The sequence below is a fragment of the Podarcis pityusensis genome, assembly GCF_964106645.2.
Source record: "Podarcis pityusensis genome assembly, chromosome: 3".
Taxonomy (NCBI): domain Eukaryota; kingdom Metazoa; phylum Chordata; class Lepidosauria; order Squamata; family Lacertidae; genus Podarcis; species Podarcis pityusensis.
In genome coordinates, this window is record NC_138026.1 from 22,073,527 (window position 1) to 22,093,831 (window position 20,305).

Here is a 20,305-nt window from a genome sequence, read left to right on the forward strand (position 1 = left end):
AAATTGGCTTGGGTGAGTAGGCACAATCTTCAGAGCAGCATTGGTGGGGGGTAGGTGGGAGGGGAGAGGTGCATTGTTCTGCCTGGCAAGCCAAAATGCTTGTCCTGATGGAAAGATCACCTTAGTGCAACATCAAATTCCTCCCATAGGATTCTTAAATGGCTAAAGTATGTGGTGTCTTTCCTCCAGGCACCTGTGTTTTACTATGAGCTGCACAGAAGTTATGGGGGGGGGGGAAATGTTACTACAAGCAAACGCTTTCCATAAATGGTGGCTATTCCAAGTGAGTTGAATGGTTAATAAGTCTTAATTAATTAATTATACCCCGCCCATGTGGGCGGCTCCCAACAGAATATTAAAAACACAATAAAAGATCAAACATTAAAAACTTCCCTAAACAGGGCTGCTTTCAGATGTCTTATAAAAGTCAGATAGTTGTTTCTTTCCTTGACATCTGATGGGAGGGCGTTTAATTTTTCAGAAAAAATAAAGGTATAAATACCAAAAGGTCACAGAGCACAACATACATATGAAAACAAAAACGGAACATTTTTATAAGTCAAGGCTGATGACCGCAGAATTAACAATCATATACAAAATGTGCATCATTTTTGGAATCATGTGGAAATGAAATTCTTGCGGAGGGGGGGGAGAGATCTATGTTGAACTGATAAATGCTGTACTGAAGAATGATTATCAATCAACGTTTACCAATAAATGAATCTAATAGTGTTTGGCCATCAGATCTGCATATTTGTGCACAGTCAATTTGTTGACCACAGTTAATTTCTTCCTTTTGTGTGCCACTGAACAGATTGGGTAGCCAGCTCTACAATTAAGGCAGAATGAGCCAGCTGCCTCAGGCAGACTATTCAGGGCATCATGAAAGGGTATAGAATTGTTAGGAATTATATCATATTTTTCTCCTGGTATAAAAAATAGACCCTTAGAACCTGAGGGTTGAACATAGAAATAGTGCTCAAGTTTTTTATATTTTTAGAAACACCTAGGAAACATTTCCCTTCACCATTTGAATTCCAAAATATGCACCAGATGTGGTCTTCTTAGAGACAGGATAGAGTGTCATAGCCTACAGGGGAGACTATACATATTCAGGCTTATTAATTGCTTATCAGTTAGTCCTTCCTCAAGGCATATTGTCAGTTACAAAGAAACTTCAGAATCACAGGTGGCTACTTGGAGGGGTAGATATTTATAACCTTTTCAAGACAGCAGTGACTAATTTCTTTACACAGGAGTCCACAGTAATGATCCCTGAGTTCCTAATCACTTAGCAGGAACTTTGCACCAAATCTATGTCTCCCAATTTAAGTCACAATGACCTTTGTTTTCTTATGGCAACTATTTTCCAGTGAAATCCTCAGTTGCAGATCAGCCTGGTTTGTACGCAAGTGGTTTTAATAAATAAACCATATACTGTCATATAGCCCTTACCAATTGTCTGAACTGAAAAGGTGCAATTCTATTAACATAGTGTTATTGTCACATTCACAGCAAAGAACCGATAATAATTGCTGCTCTGTATAATAAATCATCTCACTTATAGGTCCTGAACAGGTGTGTGTGTATGCATATACATATGTGATCTGTTTGAAATGTGGAATTCCAGTAGTGAAGCATGTTCAAACTCTCTGAACACATCCCTGTCAAACCCTTATTCATTATCTATGTATAGTCACTATATGAAGATGGACAGCAGAATCTTGCCTCCTCTTCCTGTCTGTGAAATATATGCATAAAATCCAAATAAAACCAACAGCAGACAGTAAACAATGCCAGGGGTATACACAGTGGCTTGTTCAATAAACAGCCCTTTGAGTGAGCAGAACAGCTTCTACTGAGCAATTGGACTTCCCGCCTCCCCCTGTGCACCCCCTAAACCCATTCTGGGGGTTGTACCAACCTTCCAGAGCAGATTTTGGGGCAACGTGGGATGCACACATTGGGAAGAGAATGAGGAAACTTCATTTGTGCACGTGGATGTCATTCTGCTTGTACATGGTTTTTTAGTTGAATATTGCCTAATATATAGAACGGTCCAATATCCTAGTTGATGGAAACCTGAGCAAACAAACATGTTTTCAACAAGATATTTGGAAGAACCCTACTATAGCAAGAAGAATGAATGCCTCTGCAGGGAAGGACTGTTCCCATTCAGTCACTTAGCAACATATTGCAAAATGAGACATCACTAGCAAGGCCTCATCTGATGATGATGAAGAAGAAGAGTTTGGACTCGATATCCTGCCTTTCACTCCCCTTAAGGTGTCTCAAAGTGGCTAACATTCTCCTTTCCCTTGATTTCAGAGAAGTATGACTAGCCCAAGGTCACCTAGCAGCTGCATGTGGAGGAGCGGGGAAGCGAACCCGGTTCACCAGATCACGAGTCCACTGCTCTTAACCACTACACCATGCTGGCTCTTGATGGTCTTAATGTTCTGGGAAGGTCTGAAAGAGAAAAGCTATAGCCTAGTCCTGAATTGGGGTGTATGGGGTCTTAGGCAAGGGACACGTTGTGCTCATTCTCGGCTGGTCTGTCCACCCTGCACTCAGCTCTCACCTGTGGCTCCTAGAAGTTGGCATCCAATGAAGCTGGAGAATTCAAGGCAGACAAAAATAAGTATTTCTTCACCCTGCACATAGTTAAACTATGGAATTCACTCCCACAATAGGTAGCATTGGCCACCAGCTTGTGTAGCTTTAAAGGAAGATAAGACCAATTTGTGGAGGAATTATTAGACTCTCAATGGCTACTGGCCATCCTGGTTCTGTTTTATCTCCTTTGTTGATAGAGGTGTGCCTTTGAATACCAGTTGCTGGGAATTGCAGCTGAGCAGAGTGTAGTTATGCTCAGGTTGATCTTGTGGGCTTCGCATAAAAATCTGGCAGGCCACTGTAAGAATGGGATGCTCGGTTAGATGGGCCATTGACCTGATCAGATAGGGTCAAGAGAACACTCGGGGCATGACTGGCTCCCATGAGTCTTCTCCCCTGTATTTGCATTCACTGTGCATGGAGACACCATGGAGCACTGCTTTAGAAGAAAGAGAATAAGAGAGCTGACTCTGCTGTGGCAATACTCCGTTCCTCATTATGCAACAAGAAGGAAGCATTCATATAATGTAGCTTGTTGCAGCTTCCTATTGCCAGCTGAGAGTTCTCGTCCCTTGCTTCAAGCTATGTTTAACAGGATATAAATACATTTTTAGGAACTACTTAATTATAAAAAGCATTACATTTAGGGAAAGAAATGTGGCAGTATCTGCATTATAATGGCTTGGTTTGAACAATTGGCAGATATGCTAGGAAATCCTTCTCTTTTTAAAGGCCTACTGAATTCCCACAGCTTTAATATCTATTCATTAGAGTTGCTGATTTAAATTTAGTAGAAAATGGTTGCTTATTAGTCCTTAGTTTTAACCTGCAAATCCTTTTTTTATTGAATCCTTTATGCTGAGATTTGGAAACTCCCACAAGCATTTGACAGCATTTCAGTAGAGGATTTAGACTTAGAGACCTATTCATAGGAAGTTTTAAAATAAAAATAAAAATTGTAGCCTGGAATAATTTTTTGTTTTGGGTATAACAGCAAGTATTGGGATTATATTTGTGCCTAAACTGCATGTGAGAGCCTAAGCATTGTGCACAAAACATCGCCCCCCTCCCAACTTTTCTCTGTGCAGACATTTTATTCATTACAAAACAGATTGATTTTTAAGCCTCAGTGTAATTCTAAGATTCGGCATATCTGTATTTGTGGGATTAATGAGCTCAGCAAGATGGATAGAAAAAATGTTTGTCGTAAATCAAGGCAACTTGGTAAGGGGTTGCCTGTTAATAAGCTGCCTGCCCTCATATGGTTCTGCAGGGTATATACTATACAATCTCGGAGCAAAGCCCTGCTGAGCAAAGTCTTAGAATTCAGTCGTGACTGGAAGTTTTAGAAAACGAGGCTTTTATTGACTGCCTAATTTAGGGGCCATGCACATACTGTAGTCCAGTATCAACACTTTCTGCTAAAAAGTCAACATCTTATACTTTGCATTGAAATATGGTGTCTGAGCCTTCATGTTCATAAAATGTATGCCTGAATAGTTGTTGTTGTTGTTTAGTCGTGTCCGACTCTTCGTGACCCCATGGACCAGAGCACGCCAGGCACTCCTGTCTTCCACTGCCTCCCGCAGTTTGGTCAAACTCATGCTAGTAGCTTTGAGAACGCTGTCCAACCATCTCGTCCTCTGTCGTCCCCTTCTCCTTGTGCCCTCTATCTTTCCCAACATCAGGGTCTTTTCCAGGGAGTCTTCTCTTCTCATGAGGTGCCCAAAGTATTGGAGCCTAAGCTTCAGGGTCTGTCCTTCCAGTGAGCACTCAGGGCTGATTTCCTTCAGAATGGATAGGTTTGATCTTCATGCAGTCCATGGGACTCTCAAGAGTCTCCTCCAGCACCATAATTCAAAAGCATCAATTCTTCGGCCTTCTTTATGGTCCAGCTCTCACTTCTATACATCACTACTGGGAAAACCATAGCTTTAACTATACAGATCTTTGTTGGCAAGGTGATATCTCTGCTTTTTAAGATGCTGTCTAGGTTTGTCATTGCTTTTCTCCCAAGAGCCTGAATAGTACTTTCATTTATTAAAATGGGTATCCTACTTTCCCCCTAAGAACTAAGGGCAATGTGCGTAAAAGAAAGGATGTCCAACATTTCTTCCTCACAAAAAATGTCATGATGTAGGTTAGAATGAGAGGGGTGTGTGCTTGGCTCAGGGTCACCAACCAAGAATCAACTTGCCTCAGAAAGAATTCAGACCCCAGGTCTTCCCAGTCCAGCACTGAGTCCACTACAGCGCAACTAGCACAATGCAGCACTCCTGACTAAAGGCATGATCAAACATTTTAGCACCTAAACTGAAGCTTGAAGTTTGGTAATTAAGGTTTTACTGAAGTCCCAGCATGGGGTTTGGCTATTCCAGGAACAACGTACTCAGCATTAGCAATATTAATGTGATCACACCAAGCCACATTACTTATTCCCGCTGGCTGTTATTGCTTGAGAAGCTGTCGCACTAGAGAGACAGGGGAGAGAGATGTTCAAGATTTAATTTGTGCTGAAGCTCAGCCCCCAAATTTTCTCGGGCAGGGTCCAGCCTTGCAAATAAGTCAAATAAAATAGGGTTCTATAGGCTGTGTATGGAATGTATGCACACAAGTAGGAGTTGGGATCGGGGCTGCTCTGATAGGCAGTGTGAAGCCTCCCTTCCCAGCTGAGGGTATTGTTAAATATCATGGTGATTTTTTAAAAAATGCATAAAATTAACACTGAAAAACTTTTGCAATAACTGAACTTTGTAAACCTTTTGTGGCCCAGGCAGGCCGAGTCATCCTCTTAAATACCTGCTGGGATTGACAAGGATCCTCACCTGACTCTCATAGCTCTCCTGTAGTAGCCTCTGATTAGTTATCATTTAAGTCTTGGGGGAAATAATTAGCATCACACGTCATGTGCATGGAAGTTGCCAAACCAATTAACCAACTAGGATTACTGTTAATAGCACCAGTTTTCCTATTGATATTGCTGGATAGTTTTGATGAACTGCAAAAGCATTTTTAGTTTGCTTTCTGTTGCCACCCTGGAACTTTTCTTTATTAGTGCCACTTTGTTTTGTATGATTCCTTGCCAATGAAGGAAAACAACTTTTCTGCTCTTACTGTATATGTTGATAATATGATTTTGGTTACTGAGAACAAACAAGATTGTACAAAAACAAGATTGGGTGCAGGCCTGGCCAGGCCAAAGGCATCCTGACTGTGACAAAGGTGACCTGTGTGCTTGCTTGCTTGCCTGTTTGCTTGATTAACAGCTTTTGGGAACTTCAAGGTCCCTGCTCTCCCTTCTTATGGTCTTTGTACTGGACCTGGAGACTCCAATAGAGAGCATCCCATGTCAAGAAGGAGGGCAAGTGGGCACTCTATTGAATGACAGGGCAGCAGTTACATGGAGCAGGGCCTTTTCACTAGTGGTGCCCATTGTATGCCTCACTCTTCCCAGACCAGGATTTACACCAGCGCAATAGAGTTGGCCAGGATGCCAGAAGGGATACAATTTACGAGCTTTCACCATTATCTGCACAGCAGGGGGTGTTAAGTCAACAGTGCAAAGGCTGAGCTGAAGCATTCCCTGCTGGTTACCTGCTTTCAGTGAAAGGGGTTGCTGTTTGGTAGTACCCAATTGGTTAGCTGTCAGATTCTAGAGGTCCCTATTGGTGGCTCTTAGATAATTCACAAAATACAGAGTCCATTCATAAACACAGTGTTCCTTCATAATGCAGTAACATAAATCTCCATTGCTACATATTGGGTGTGTATTTCAGCAGTTGAACGTACAGGTTTATGGCCATACTGTAGTGTAGTGCTTATGCGACTGTGGATGAAAGGTGGCTGGGTTCCTTGTCTCGGGGTTTGAGGGGGAAGAGGTGACAAAACTGATTTCCAGTAAGTGCCCCCCTTTATTTCCATAACAAGTCCTTGAGTCTGTACTCTGAATGGTGACACCAGGGACCTAGAAAGTGCAGGGCTTGTCAGTCCAACCCCTGCACAGTCTCATCAGGGCTGACATTAAGGCTATTGGAGCAATTGGGCCTAATTGGGCCCCGTGTGCCGCTCCTATGTGGGCCCCTGCACCAGTGCAATCTAGATGGATTTTATTTATATCTTTAAGATTTTGCAGACTTTGGCTGTGAACTGGGGCCCCACAAAAAAAAATTCAAGTTGCACCCCACTGCTTCAACTTGGGCCCCACTGGCTAGCCCTGAGTCTCATAGCTGCTGGGCCTGAGTTCCCCTGTCCTTGCATGAAGTCTTGGGTTTACAATTTTGGGAGAGTGGAGACTGTGGCACTGGGGAGCGGGCAGACTGGCGAGGCCCTAGGCTTCAGCCTACTTAGCCTATACATAAAACCGTCACTGGGTCAAGGCAGCAGCCGCCCCTCTGCCACTGCCATCGCTGCAGCATCAACATCCCGAACGTGTACTGTGGTATTTATTTACTTATTTATTTATTTAGCCACACCCTCCCAGCTGACCAGATTGGTCAACCCAAGGAGTGATGCAGCCGGGGACTCCCTAATGGTGTGGGGGCTAGCCACGCCCCCTGCACAGAGGGGAGAACTTGTGATGAGCCTGCAAAAATGAAATGGCTTTGGTAGGCAGGCGCTCGGGGGCTGCAAGAGATTGCTTTTTCAAAATTGCCGGGGGGGGGCTGTTTGAAACTAGCCCGGGGGCTGCAAGTGGCCCCCGGGCTGGACTTTGGACATGCCTGTTCTAAATGTTCTTTCAAAGACTGAAGCACAACAATTGGATTTTGCACCATCATCCGCAAACATATTAACTTGATGTTCAACATTTCCTATTTTCACTCGCTTCACAGAGGCATCTGCACGTAGTTGTATAGCTAAGATCTCTATCACCACTGCAGAAAGCAAGTTCTGAAGCTTTAATTTTTTTATAAAAAAAATACATTATCCTACTGTAACTCAAGGGTACAGGAGAAAAGGACAAATTAATCTGAAACTTGTAAACAATCTAACAGCTACTGTTACACTAAAGAAAAATATCTGTTAGATATCTCATGCAGGACTGTTCAACTAAACATGCTGTTAGATGGTTTGATACATGCCATGGAATGCTGAGTTTTCAATATTTCTTTTCATGTTTCCTATGATAATTAGAAATATATGCATTTAAAACTAGGTAAAAAGAAATATTAAAATTGGAAAGCACAGCTTTTCTCACTTTTTTTCATTCTCTCTCTCTCTCTTTCTCTTTGTTTTTCAGGTCAGAACTGTGGAGGGTTAGTACAGGGTCCAAATGGTACAATAGAAAGCCCAGGATTTCCTCATGGCTATCCAAATTATGCCAATTGCACATGGATCATTATCACAGGAGAGCGTAACAGGATACAATTATCATTTCATACGTTTGCCCTTGAAGAAGATTTTGATATTTTGTCTGTTTATGATGGGCAACCACAGCAAGGAAACCTGAAAGTGAGGTAAAGTTATTCATGGCTACACTTATACTGTTTATAAGACTTCTGTTTCATGAACAATTAGTGGTTCGCAGCAATTAATAGCCACATGTGTTCTACTTTTCATAATGGCAAAGAGATGGATTGATGCTTGTTGAAAGTCAAATGATCTGTTTCTCCTGATTTTCAGCTATAACAATCACAGTTGCCATTATTTCTCAACATTTTCTCTTCTTCAGAAACGGTTGTCAAGTGCCGGGGGGAAAGCATTGTTAAGTTAATGTCTGACTACTCTTGCTTATATAGAAAAGCTTATTGTGTTTCAGAAACAAATTTGGTAATTTCAGTAACATGTAAAATGGGGACAATATAGCAGATAGCACATTCAGTTGCCTCATTGTTCAACTGCCCCCTCCAAAAGAAAAATATTGTAGAAGGGAAATAAAGGAGAGTGATGTACTGTATTTCTTGCAAAAAGACTTGGTGCATTGGTTTTGAGCTTGGTATGTGTTTTCAGTCCTACACTTCACTCATTTCCCTGTATTCCAGATACAAGGGTATCCTTGGAATATGTAACCAAAGGGTGAGGATTGAGTGAGGATGTCTTATTACAGATGTATATGAATGCAGTATGATGCTGTGTTTCTGCAGACCTCTTTAAATAGCAATCCGCATAGCAACAGTCTCCATGGATGAAGCCTTTTGCATGCACTAGCTTACTGTGCAGATTGAGTGGTATTCTTCATGTCACCACTTGGTGTGGAGAAAAGGGCTTGATTTACATGGGAAGACAGTGCCCAGGAGTGGCAGACCTCTGCCATGGTAATTGTTTTAAATGTGAAGCCTTCTCCAGTTGGTGAACATACTGCGTCGTTCCTGCATGCTTGCTTTGCATGAGTGGTTAAAACCACTTACTGTATATGTCCTAACTTTGCTGCTCCAATGCTGGGTTGACCAGCCTCATATTTTGACCATTTATATCATGGCCATTATTTCCCACCATAGCTGCTACTTCCTGCAAAGCCAACAAAAATAGCCTACAACCAGGCTGCTTCAAATACCACTTTTGGTCCATTTGGATACTCTTGCTAGCTGGGATTAGTTTGGTATATCCACCAACCAGGGCCTTAGTTTCAGTCCACATAGTTACATTTATTCTGAGAAGGTGCCAGCTTTTTCTTGTTGTTGTTCTTTGGATCATTCCAAAGACAAGCATATTTTCAGTGCTACTTTTCCTGTTTTGCTGTTGCTGACTTTACGTCTTTTGGCATTAATGTTTAATGCTTTATGCTTTACAAATTTTCTGTGCATTTTCAAATTATTATCCACAGTGTGGTCACCTTGCTTGCTGCAAAATGCACTAAAAGCATGGTGAAGAAATCCTCATTCATTTTAACACTTAGGCTGTATATCAGAATCTGAATTCAGTACTTCCAATATGTACACAGGGACTTTGATGTATTCTTAAAGTTCTGGACAGACACCGGCCTATATTGTCTGTAGTGGTGTGGTGAGGTTTCATGTACACTATGGAAATGAATGCAGAGAGCATTCATGTGCACTGAACAGAAGTTTGCAAAAGTTCTGTGAAGTTTCTTTTTATTGTGTGTCAGGTGTTTCCCACTGAAGAGATGTTTCTGAGCCAGGGATTTCTTGTAACACATTTGATGTATTGTGCAGCCTTGTTTTCATCTATAATGAACCCACACCCACATCAAGCTCTGGAGAAATGGTCTTAGAAGCCCATCTGTAACTACTAGAAAGTATAGAACTTGTTCTTACTGCTAATGTGCAACAGGGAATTGGATTATTATTTTTTGTGCTAAATAAGCATATTGAAGGGGGTTTTGTTCACATTTTTATTCTTGTGCACATGTATAAAGGGGAAGTAATAAATTGGTCAGCTACAGGTAAGGATATTTAAATAGTCATAATGCCGCAAGACGATATATGGCTTTCAAAAGTATGAAAGTGAATTAAACATTCCATATTTATATTGTATTGTATTGTATTGTATTGTATTGTATTGTATTGTAGTGTGTGTGAAGAAACAATAGCAGCATCACCACAAGGCTAGCAACACAGAAAAAAAACAAAGGTTAGCATGCCAGTTGAAGAAAGTTCTCTTCCTCCCAAGGCCTCTATTTGCAAATGAAAGTCTGTGTCTTTTGGCCTGTTTGTGGCTAATTAAAGGAGGTAGCTAGAGAGTATGTGCTCAACAAAGATGCAAAACTTGATAATGCTGCAATATTAACACTCCAGAAGGTGGCAGCAACAAGTTTGAGTACATTGCAAATAATTCATCCTACCAAAGGCAGCAGCAAAAGAGGGCTAAGTTAGGAGCAGAATGAGGTTAAATGGCTCATCTGGCTTCAGCCAGTGATGGGATGAAGCACACTGCCTCCCACATGTGCCTTACCTGGATCCTGGTTGGCTGCAAAATCACCCCAGCCAAAACTGTATGGGTTAAGTGGAAGGGGTTGGACAAGTAGCCGCCTCTGCCCTGCCATTTTGGCCCTTATATTTTGGTATTCTCTAAAAAAAACCCAACAGTTTAAATATTCAAACACACAAATGCAGACTGCTGCTTACATCTTGCAGTGATGTAACAGAACTGCTTGCCATGGAATCTTCTTTTTTAAAAGAAGTGATATGTAGGTCATTATTTAAGAGCACAGTGCAAACATATGATGATTTGTGTCTCAGTGGTGTCTACAGCGGCATTCACTCTAATGAGGAAAAATGCGGATAATGAGTGCTATCACTAAAATAGCAAGTTCTAATTAAACTAGAACAAAAAAGCTCTAAGGATAAGCTGTTCACATTTTACACTTTGAGCAGTTTTATTTTAGATATACAATTAACGACACTCATGACAGTGCTGGAATATAAATATAATACAGAAGTCAGGAATGGTAAAATAAATTATGTAATTCACCAAAAATATACTGCTGGTTGCGTAATATGTGTTACGCATGCACACAGTACATGAAAGATCAGGTGACTTAAAGCAAGAGTGGAGAAGCCTCTCAGTTTGGCTCTCTGCACTCTCCCCAGGCCACAACCCACACAGGCTGTGCACTCTTCTTTTGACTGACCTGAATGGGCACTTGAAGTGTCATAATGCTTCTTGTTTACCTTAAAGGAGGATGGTGATGTGTGTGTTTTGTCTTGCCGAATGCAAGGTGGTTCTTTTAAAATGAGATTCAGAAGTAATACAAAACACAAGTGAGTGAAAAGATGAAAGATTTTATTCTAAACAGCAAGCAATATACACATACCAAGCAAGCACCTCAATCTGCCACTTGGAAGCCCTCAAGAAGTGGTGAAGTGACTCCCCCAGTCACCAATGCATCAGTGACGCGGGTGGCACTGTGGGTTAAACCACAGAGCCTAGGACTTGCCAATCAGAAGGTTGGCGGTTCGAATCCCCGCGATGGGGTGAGCGCCTGTTGCTCCGTCCCTGCTCCTGCCAACCTAGCAGTTCGAAAGCATGTCAAAGTGCAAGTAGATAAATAGGTACCACTCCAGCGGGAAGGTAAACTGTGTTTCCGTGCAGTGCTCTGGTTTGCCAAAAGCGGCTTAGTCATGCTGGCCACATGACCCAGAAGCTGTACTCCGGCTCCCTTGGCCAATAAAGCGAGATGAGCGCCGCAACCCCAGAGTCGGTCACAACTGGACCTAATGGTCAGGGGTCCCTTTACCTTTACCTTTACCAATGCATCACTTTCTCCAAACAATGTCCAACATCAAATAAGGTTCTCATCACTATCTCTTCCTCCTAAATGATTAGGACATTAAAGGCTGTTCTCATGCCATCAAAGAACTTAACAAGAGATAAGAAGAAGGAAGGAAAAGAGGCAGGAAGAGGGCAACCGAGTCAGATCACTAACTCCTTGAAATATAATTTTATCTTCCGGATAGATTGCCCATACATGTTTGTGTAGGTAGGTAGGTAGAAACCACTGACTTTTGCATGGCATTAATGTAAAAGTCGCATTTGTTGTTCGTCCCACTTTTGCCTCTGGCTGCACCTACTTTTTGCATCTGGCTCTGCCCTGGAGGAATGTTGCCCCTGAGCTGGAAAAAAAAGTTTTCTCACCCCTGAATTTTAAACAGTGGTCCTTCGCTGAAGAACAGTAGCTCAAAAGTACTGTGCTATTTCTGTTCAACATGAAAACACCTGCCAAAACCCAAACAGACCTGTGGAAAAGTAATCAAATACACACGAGAATTGGATCCATTTCAACTACCAGAAAAGGCCAAGGTATTAATACATTTAATCCGCCAGTAAAAACCTACAAACTGTTGAATCGGTGGCAGATATCATCTATTAAAACAGATGCTTAAAATGCTTTTACAACTGACGTGGCATTTAAGACCCACGGCAACATTTAACTGACCATCAGCAGGGTGGGGGTGGGGAATTGGAAATGTCACTTTCTCATGTTTGTCCCCCTCCACAGATGCAATTTTTCAGTTGTTTGTTTTTATAAAAACTGAGCGCAGGTGCCACAGCCTACTACATGAGAAGTGGAATAAACGCAAAAATGAAAATCCAACAAACTAGCACCATGGAAGCATAAAGAGTTGTGAGCCAAGCATTGTGAGCCATGTTTTTTCTAGTACAGAAATCAGGGATTTATCTCTATTCTAGCACTGTGGGAAATGAAAACCCATAAATGGGCAGGGCAAACAGAACCCAAATCACCCTCAGCCTATTTAAATGGACAGCTACCCAGAATGAGCTATTTGTCAAACTTACACCAATTTGGTGTGAGTGGTGAATATTTGGGTGGGTGTTAAACCAAAAATGTTGGACTTGTCCAGGACAAAAAAAAATGGTTTAAAGATTAAGGTTACTGGATTCATGATGCTTTGAGACTATTACTGGCTGTCTGTGTAATTCAGGCATAGGCAAACTCGGCCCTCCAGATGTTTTGGGACTACAACTCCTATCATCCCTAGCTAACAGGACCAGTGGTCAGGGATGATGGGAGCTGTAGTCCCAAAACATCTGGAGGGCCAAGTTTGCCTATGCCTGTTGTAATTATTTCTGTGTTCCTGTAATAATCAGTTTATATGTGTGTTATTACAAGGGAAATACACGGATTATTACAAGGGCACCGCCAAAGGAAGCTTAGCCAACAAAATATTACTTGAATTTCTACCACTAGGAAAGGATGGAGGCACAGAAAAATACTGTATATGTGCATTTACAATCCAGAAAAATCACATTTCCAGGAAAGGTGGGCATCAGCCTAACTCACCACAGTAAACAACTAGTCACTCATTTTTAAATCATTTCTTTTTATTATTATTATTCTCTGCTCCAAAGACTGGTATCTATGCCTTTAAAATCTTTCCATAACAACCACAGGAGAAGTCTTTAGTAGTGTGTTCACTTAACATATCACCAAAAGAAATAAAATGCATTACCAAGAAGACAAAGAAAAATAATGTCCAGGCTGATAACAAAGATGCTGCTGTATTCTGAGATACACTTGGAGAATTTATTTTCCCTTGGAAAAGTTTGGTGAAATACCATCCCCCCCATGCTGTTTCTCTGACCACGAATAGGGTGCAGAATTTCAAGAGGCCATTTGCACACAGCTCTATTTTAAACAGCTTGTATTCCCAGTTCCAATTACATAAGCCTTCTGTAAGTCGAATATTTCTTCCCTCACTTTCTTTCACAGTTCAGGTTAAAGCTTACACTGTGTGGAAATGTAAAATTAATTCAGCATACTATTTAGCAATGAATCGTCCCTGTGTTCAGTTACACAATCAGCTTGTCTCACAGACGTATTAAGTCTTTTGCCAGGTGAGCTTCTTTTATAATTTAAATAGCATAATAAATAACCTTCTCCTTGCGACTTTGGGATTGAGCTGCCATAACACACCTTGTTAATCCTCTGTGTAGTTGTACCATTTACCAGAAGATCTTCTTTTTGTTTAGGATGGCAATATACCTTTCAGAGTGGTGCTTTCTTAAATAAGCGTGTTTTCCCCACCCATAGCAGTCTTTGAACTCCTAGTAAGATAAAGAAAATATATAATACATTTTTTCATTCATTTATTCTGTTCCTACTCCAGTTCCTACTATTTGTAGGAGGCTTCAAAGGTGAAGGGTTGGTTATCTATATATATATATTAAAAATTAATCATGTGCTTTTCTAAAAGACTTTTTATATATGCAAGACACCTTGTTTCCCCCTTATATTTGCAATTTAATTTGACTTGAGTGACAACTGGAGATAATGATAAAGGATGGATGCTTACACACCAAGGGCCAGAGGAGAAATCTATTTTAAATTGCTTTCTATATGAAATGTGGCATTTTGGACAGTGTTGAGCTTGGCTCACATTAGACTGCCTCTTACGTTGAGCTTCTAATTATGTCTGAGCTACACATTCATTGTCATGTTTTACTTTCTTAAAGAGTGCCCAATTGGTTATATGAAAAAAATATACACAGAAATGCTTGTGTTATATCTATAATAGAAAAAGGGTGTCAAGCCCCACGCTCTACTATATTTTTATAAGTATTAGCATATAACATTTTCTATACAGTAATCTGCATTGTTGTATGTATCTGTTTATGTTCTGTTTTAGGAAACATATATTTTATGAAAATATTATACATGTTTTTATATGCATATGCTCATATTTTTAGTGGAACTAAAATAGCTCACCACTTGTCAAGATCAAGGAATGAGATGGGAATTGGGGGAGGGAAAACACTGTGTGGATAAACTTGACACCAATACTTTGAGAAAATTCCATTCCTATAAATAGTGTAAGATGACATTCTAACAAAAGTGAAGCAGAGTCGTACACTCTGTGTATGGAGGTTGCCTGGTGGTATGAATCAACTGTGCTATGTGACTTTACTGTAGCACGATACAAGAAAATGAGGTATGAGGAAGAATGGCTGTTGGCCTTAGTAATTTGGCCTACAATAAAAAAGATATAGAAAACCAAAGTTTTTTTTAAAAGGTGCAGGGAACAATCAAGCTTAATTCACTACAATCTGTAGAATGTCAGGCTTCAGGGAATCAGATCCCTCCCCGGTGGCAGTAATTAAGCAGATCAAACAAAAGGAGCATTCTTACCAGATAAGTTCTTTAATAATCACAGCGAGAGACAAAGGAATGCAAATCACTTGTTACCTTCAGGTAACGGAACTTTCAGGTTGTGAACATGGTTCAGGTTTCACCGCATGCGCATGCACAGAATAACTCTGTGTGCATGCGCAGAAGTGCTGTATCACACTGTGCACAGAAGCGGTGCCTCATGTTGCAGACTTTTTGGGGTACTTAAAGACCCCCCAGAACGAATTAAGTTTGAATCTAGAGGGTCCAGTGTATACGCCACGCCTGCATCGGGTAATCTGAGCTTGTTGCAATTGCACTTTCTGTTCTGTCACTTTCCAAGTCCGTCTAGTCTTAGGTGAAGGGGGGGGGATCAGGAATGCTGTCCAAGGACACTGAATCTGCCAGCTGTCTCTCTCCTGTTGTACGCTCTTCTAGCTGTTCCTTGCCCAGTATTCCCCCAGCTTTTCCCCTCTGGACTATGCCCTTCTGCAAACCACTGTTCTAAATCAATACTGTCCTCCTGCCCCTGGGAAGGTTCAGAAAAAAGGGGGGCTCCCACCATTTCTCCTCAGTCCAGTCCCTGACATAGAAGTACAATATGGGGTCAAAAATGTTCACTGTTACAGTGCAGAATGAAAGTCAAGCCTTCAAAAGTACATCCGAAGCCTAACCATGCCAGAGACTGTGATGCAACCATGTTTCCTCATACACATATTCAACCCAATTGCTACCTAAAACATATTAAATGAGAGTTCACAGTTGCCTGTCAAAAACTAGTTGTAGGCTGCCTTCACTCAGTGCTTGAGCACAATTAGATGTAGCCCAAGCTGAATGGCTAGAGATCATCATGGACTAGGCTTTCCCAACAATTCAGGAATGTTCATAAGGACTGGTTCCTCATCTGTCCCTAAACTGTTAATTCTTCTTTTTCTTTGGTGATCACTCATAGTCCAGTAAGATTGTCTTCCATGAAAATGGTCTTTATAGTGAGTCTGTAAGTGACTGTGGAGGCCAATTCTGGATATCCACACGTCCTTCCACAGTGGGGACATAGGTTTCCAGGTGGGAGTTGATCGTGGTGAAGGTTTGCCAAACGTGCCTTCCTCTAAGTTCTTTTCTCCCTGAGTTCGTGCTTCTTCAAGGTCCACAACACCATTGGTAAAGGCTGTTCTCCAATTGGAGCACTCATAGGCCAGTGTTTCCCAGTTATCAGTGCTTATACTACATTTTTTTACATTTGCTTTAAGAACATCTTTAAACCTCTGTTGTTGTCCACCGGTATTTCGCTTTTCATTCTTAAGTTAGGAATAGAATAGTTGTTTAGAAGGCGATAATCATTTATAAGTGGTCCGTGTTTCACAAGGGTACAATAAAGTTAGTAGTACAATGGCTTTGTAAACAACCATTTTGGTTTCCCTGTGGATGTCCTGGTCCTCAAACATTCGGTGATTCAATCGGGAGAAAGCTGTGCTCACAGAGCTCAGGCAATGCTGGATTTCGGCATCGGAATTGGCCCTTGTGGAAAGATAACTGCCCAGGTAGGAAAAGTGCTCAACATTTTCCAACGTTATACCATTAAGTTGTATTTGTGGCACTGCAGAGGTTTTTTGTGCTTGTTGGTGCAGCACTTTGGTTTTTTGGATATTGAGCAATAAGCTAAGCTTTCTGTAAGCTTCTGTGAATATATTTAGGATAGTATGGAGGTCATCCTCTGAGTGTGCACACACTATGTTGGTATCAGCATACTGGAAGCTCTATTATTGAAGTTATGGTAACCTCGCTCTTTACTTTCAGCCTACTCAGATTAAAGAGTTTATCAATTTCGATTTCTACCCCAAGGGGCAATTGTTGCTAGGAGTATTGTATCAAATACAGAAATCTGTGCTTTAATTTATATATTACTGAATTTAAAAGTTGATTTCCTTTAACTAAGTTGACATTAACAGATATCATAGAATCCCTACTTTTTTATCAGATAAAGTTAATAGGTGTTTTGTTTTGAGGGTTGGCCTCGGCACTATCAAGACGAAGCTTCAATAGTACCCTGGACAGCTCCATGCAGAACTCAGACTGTTAGAGCAAGAATGCTTCAGCAGCTGTCACCCTTAGACTGAGCCTTAAAGGAGAGATGCAGCCCAATCTCAGTAGCTAGCTGCACCTCCCATAAGAGGAGGCGGCTCATTTAAAAGGGCCCAGGTTGCTTTAGTGATAGTTGTCTCCAACAGAGCAAGGGACACTGTGGTTCCACTAGGGCTTCTGAGCTAGATTTCCAAGTTCTAGAAGCAAATTCCTCCTGTGGAAGTGTGTATGGTTTAGTATGTATGTATGTGGCTGTTCCTAAGAGCAATTTCTCCCCCCATTCCAAATCCCTTGAAAAAGGAGGGCTCAACCCCAGGGCCAGGACAATAAGAAGGAATTTCCAAAATGTATCTTTGCATATCTGGAGATATGCAGAGCTATTGCTGATATGTGGCTTGTGTGTGTGTGTGTGTGTAGGTTGCCCTACCCAACGGCAGCAGACCAATATGTTCAGAAAAAGCATATATGCATTTGGCACATCTACTGAAATAAGACAGACAACACATTGTACGTACATGACAATTCAGTTCAGGGTTACAGCTGACCTGAAATCTGCATCAGCATTACTTTCACGTGGCATCCCACCTGAATAACTAATTTGACTTAAATTGTTCAGTCATTGGTAATGATCCATCTATATATATAGCTGTAGCCTTACTGGCTATTCAATAATGATTGGTTGGAAAGAAACTAAAAGACCTGGGACACTGGAAGCACAGAGATGTTGGCTGCAATTAAGGTCCAAAATGTGTCTTCCAGATACCCTTACCTTGCTGTTTCATATGCTTGCTGACTCTGGTAGACATGCTAAATGTAAGGTCAGTTATACATTTACTGTCAAAACAATGGAGGAATAGCCATTCTAAAGGAGGCTAATAATACTTTGCACTTTCTGTCTTTGTAACAAAATATGTGTATAGAATGCACATTTTCTTCAGGCAGCATTTTAAAGGAATTTTCATATCCTTCAGCAACCAAATTACTAAGATCTGTTTGGATAGAGAAAGGGGTCACATTCCTTAAAATTAGATAAGTGTTTTAGTTAGATGCATGATTTAAAGCTTATTCAGCCATCTGTTGATAGCTTGGTCATCTACATCCAATGTGTTGCACTGGCATTCATCCAATTCTTAGTGAAAAACGCCTCAGAAAATGTCACTGATTGGCAGGATTATCTGACAGGCTGGGGACCATGAGAATACAGATGAATGTCATTTAGGCAAAAATTACCTTCAATCATTTGGACTACTGTGGAATAACAGGGATGCAGTGTGGAACTTTAATTGTTTCACCTTTAGTGTAGATAAGCAGCAAGTTGCTCCTTATCATGTTGTCTGCCCACATATATCCCCTGCAATTATTATTAAGCGTCTCTTATTTTTAAACATGTGATGTGATATAATGATAAAAGGTAAAAAAAAAATAGCAGTGTTCGTCCACAGTACTAAGATTGGTTTATAGAGCCAATTCACACAGTTTAGATTAGCAAAGCATTTTTTCCTTTGCAGTATATTATATCACAGTCAGCTGTTGTTTGAAATAAACATATGTTGCCACATCACAGTAATAATGATGGAAACATAGAGAACGGCCTTATACTGATTAATTTAATTTGTTCACCAAGTTCAGGGTTGCCAACACTGATTGGCTGCAGCTCTTCAATATTTCAGATGGGGGGCATTCCCAGCCCTATCTGGAAGTGGAAAGGATTCAACCTGGGACATTCTTCATGGAAATCATATGCTCCAACACTGAGCTTCCACAAAATAGTTTCCTCACTAGATAGGTCTATGAAAACACTCCCACATCTGCTACCATCTGGGTAGTTACAGTGATGAATCAAAACCATACAGAGTTTATGGACCTGGATGTCCACAAGATGATAAAGCTCAGACTAGATATGTACTCAGTACAGACCAAATCTACAAGGCTAGGCTGAGTTGAAATTCAGCTGGGTAACATTATTAAACTCCACAGTTCTCTTTAAATGTTCCAGATCTGGATTGCAGTCCCCTGCCCCAATTCACACACTATTCCCATAACATTCCAGCTCATGAAAGATGACTGACCAAAGTGGCAAACATTTGCTTCATTGACAAACATTTGCTTAAGTATTTTGGGGGTGTTTATCTGGAAAATATCAAAATAACATTGTTGGATTTAGAAACTCTGATAAGTGCCTGGGAAATGGCTCTGTTTTCTTCTTCTTACACATAGATTTTGAGTTTTGGTAAAGCACAAACAAACCCCAAAACATATCTAAGATAAAGTGCTACTGGTTGTGCACATATATATGTATTTCAGTCTTAATGTGAGCAGCCATAAACCAGGGAAGATATTTGTTTTCTGATATGCATATTTGGATCACACTCTACACATCTGTAACCTATCTCACATAATATCATACGATCTTTTTTTGCACTCAACTATGATTCAGTGTGTGAATCAGTTTTTAAAAGAAAGAGATGCTCTCTATATCTTTTCTGTGTATCAAAGGTGAATTTGTTGTCTTCTTCCTAAATCTAGCTCTCCTATAGAAACTCACAACTATTTTAAAATTCTCTTAGATTTTCACTTCTGTTCTATTTGCAGTAGATAGTGTGAACAATGTCACCAAAAAGAAGAAAATAGCAGATGGCAACTTTAGTATATAGTTGTCAGAGCAGTGCTTTCCAGGCTCCTTAAAAAAACCCAAAACCTTTAATATGCACACATCCTTTTGTAGGCTTTAGAAATGCATAAATCTGGGCCGGGGAGCCTGTTGCTCTACATATGTCATTGGACCCCAACTCCTCTCTCTCCCCTGACCATTAGTCATGTTGGCTAGGGCTGATGGAAGTTGCAGTCTGGCATAAAGGAATATTGTTATACAGTGGTACCTCGGGTTAAGTACAGTGGTACCTCGGGTTAAGAACTTAATTCGTTCTGGAGGTCTGTTCTTAACCTGAAACTGTCTTAATTCATTCTGGAGGTCTGTTCTTAACCTGAAACTGTTCTTAACCTGAAGCACCACTTTAGCTAATGGGGCCTCCTGCTGCTGCTGCACCACCGGAGCACAATTTCTGTTCTCATCCTGAAGCAAAG

At 40.9% G+C, this 20,305-nt stretch overlaps 1 protein-coding gene across 2 annotated transcripts in view; it reads left to right on the forward strand.

Moving 5' to 3' along the window:
* The window catches only part of CSMD1 (CUB and Sushi multiple domains 1), a 940,367-nt gene that overhangs the window by 187,247 nt on the left and 732,815 nt on the right, over positions 1–20,305 (forward strand). For both annotated transcript variants that reach the window (XM_080998891.1, XM_080998892.1), the window contains exon 2: positions 7,853–8,069. In XM_080998891.1, the coding sequence (XP_080855017.1) occupies positions 7,853–8,069 (217 nt within the window). The remainder of the gene's footprint in view (positions 1–7,852; positions 8,070–20,305) is intronic.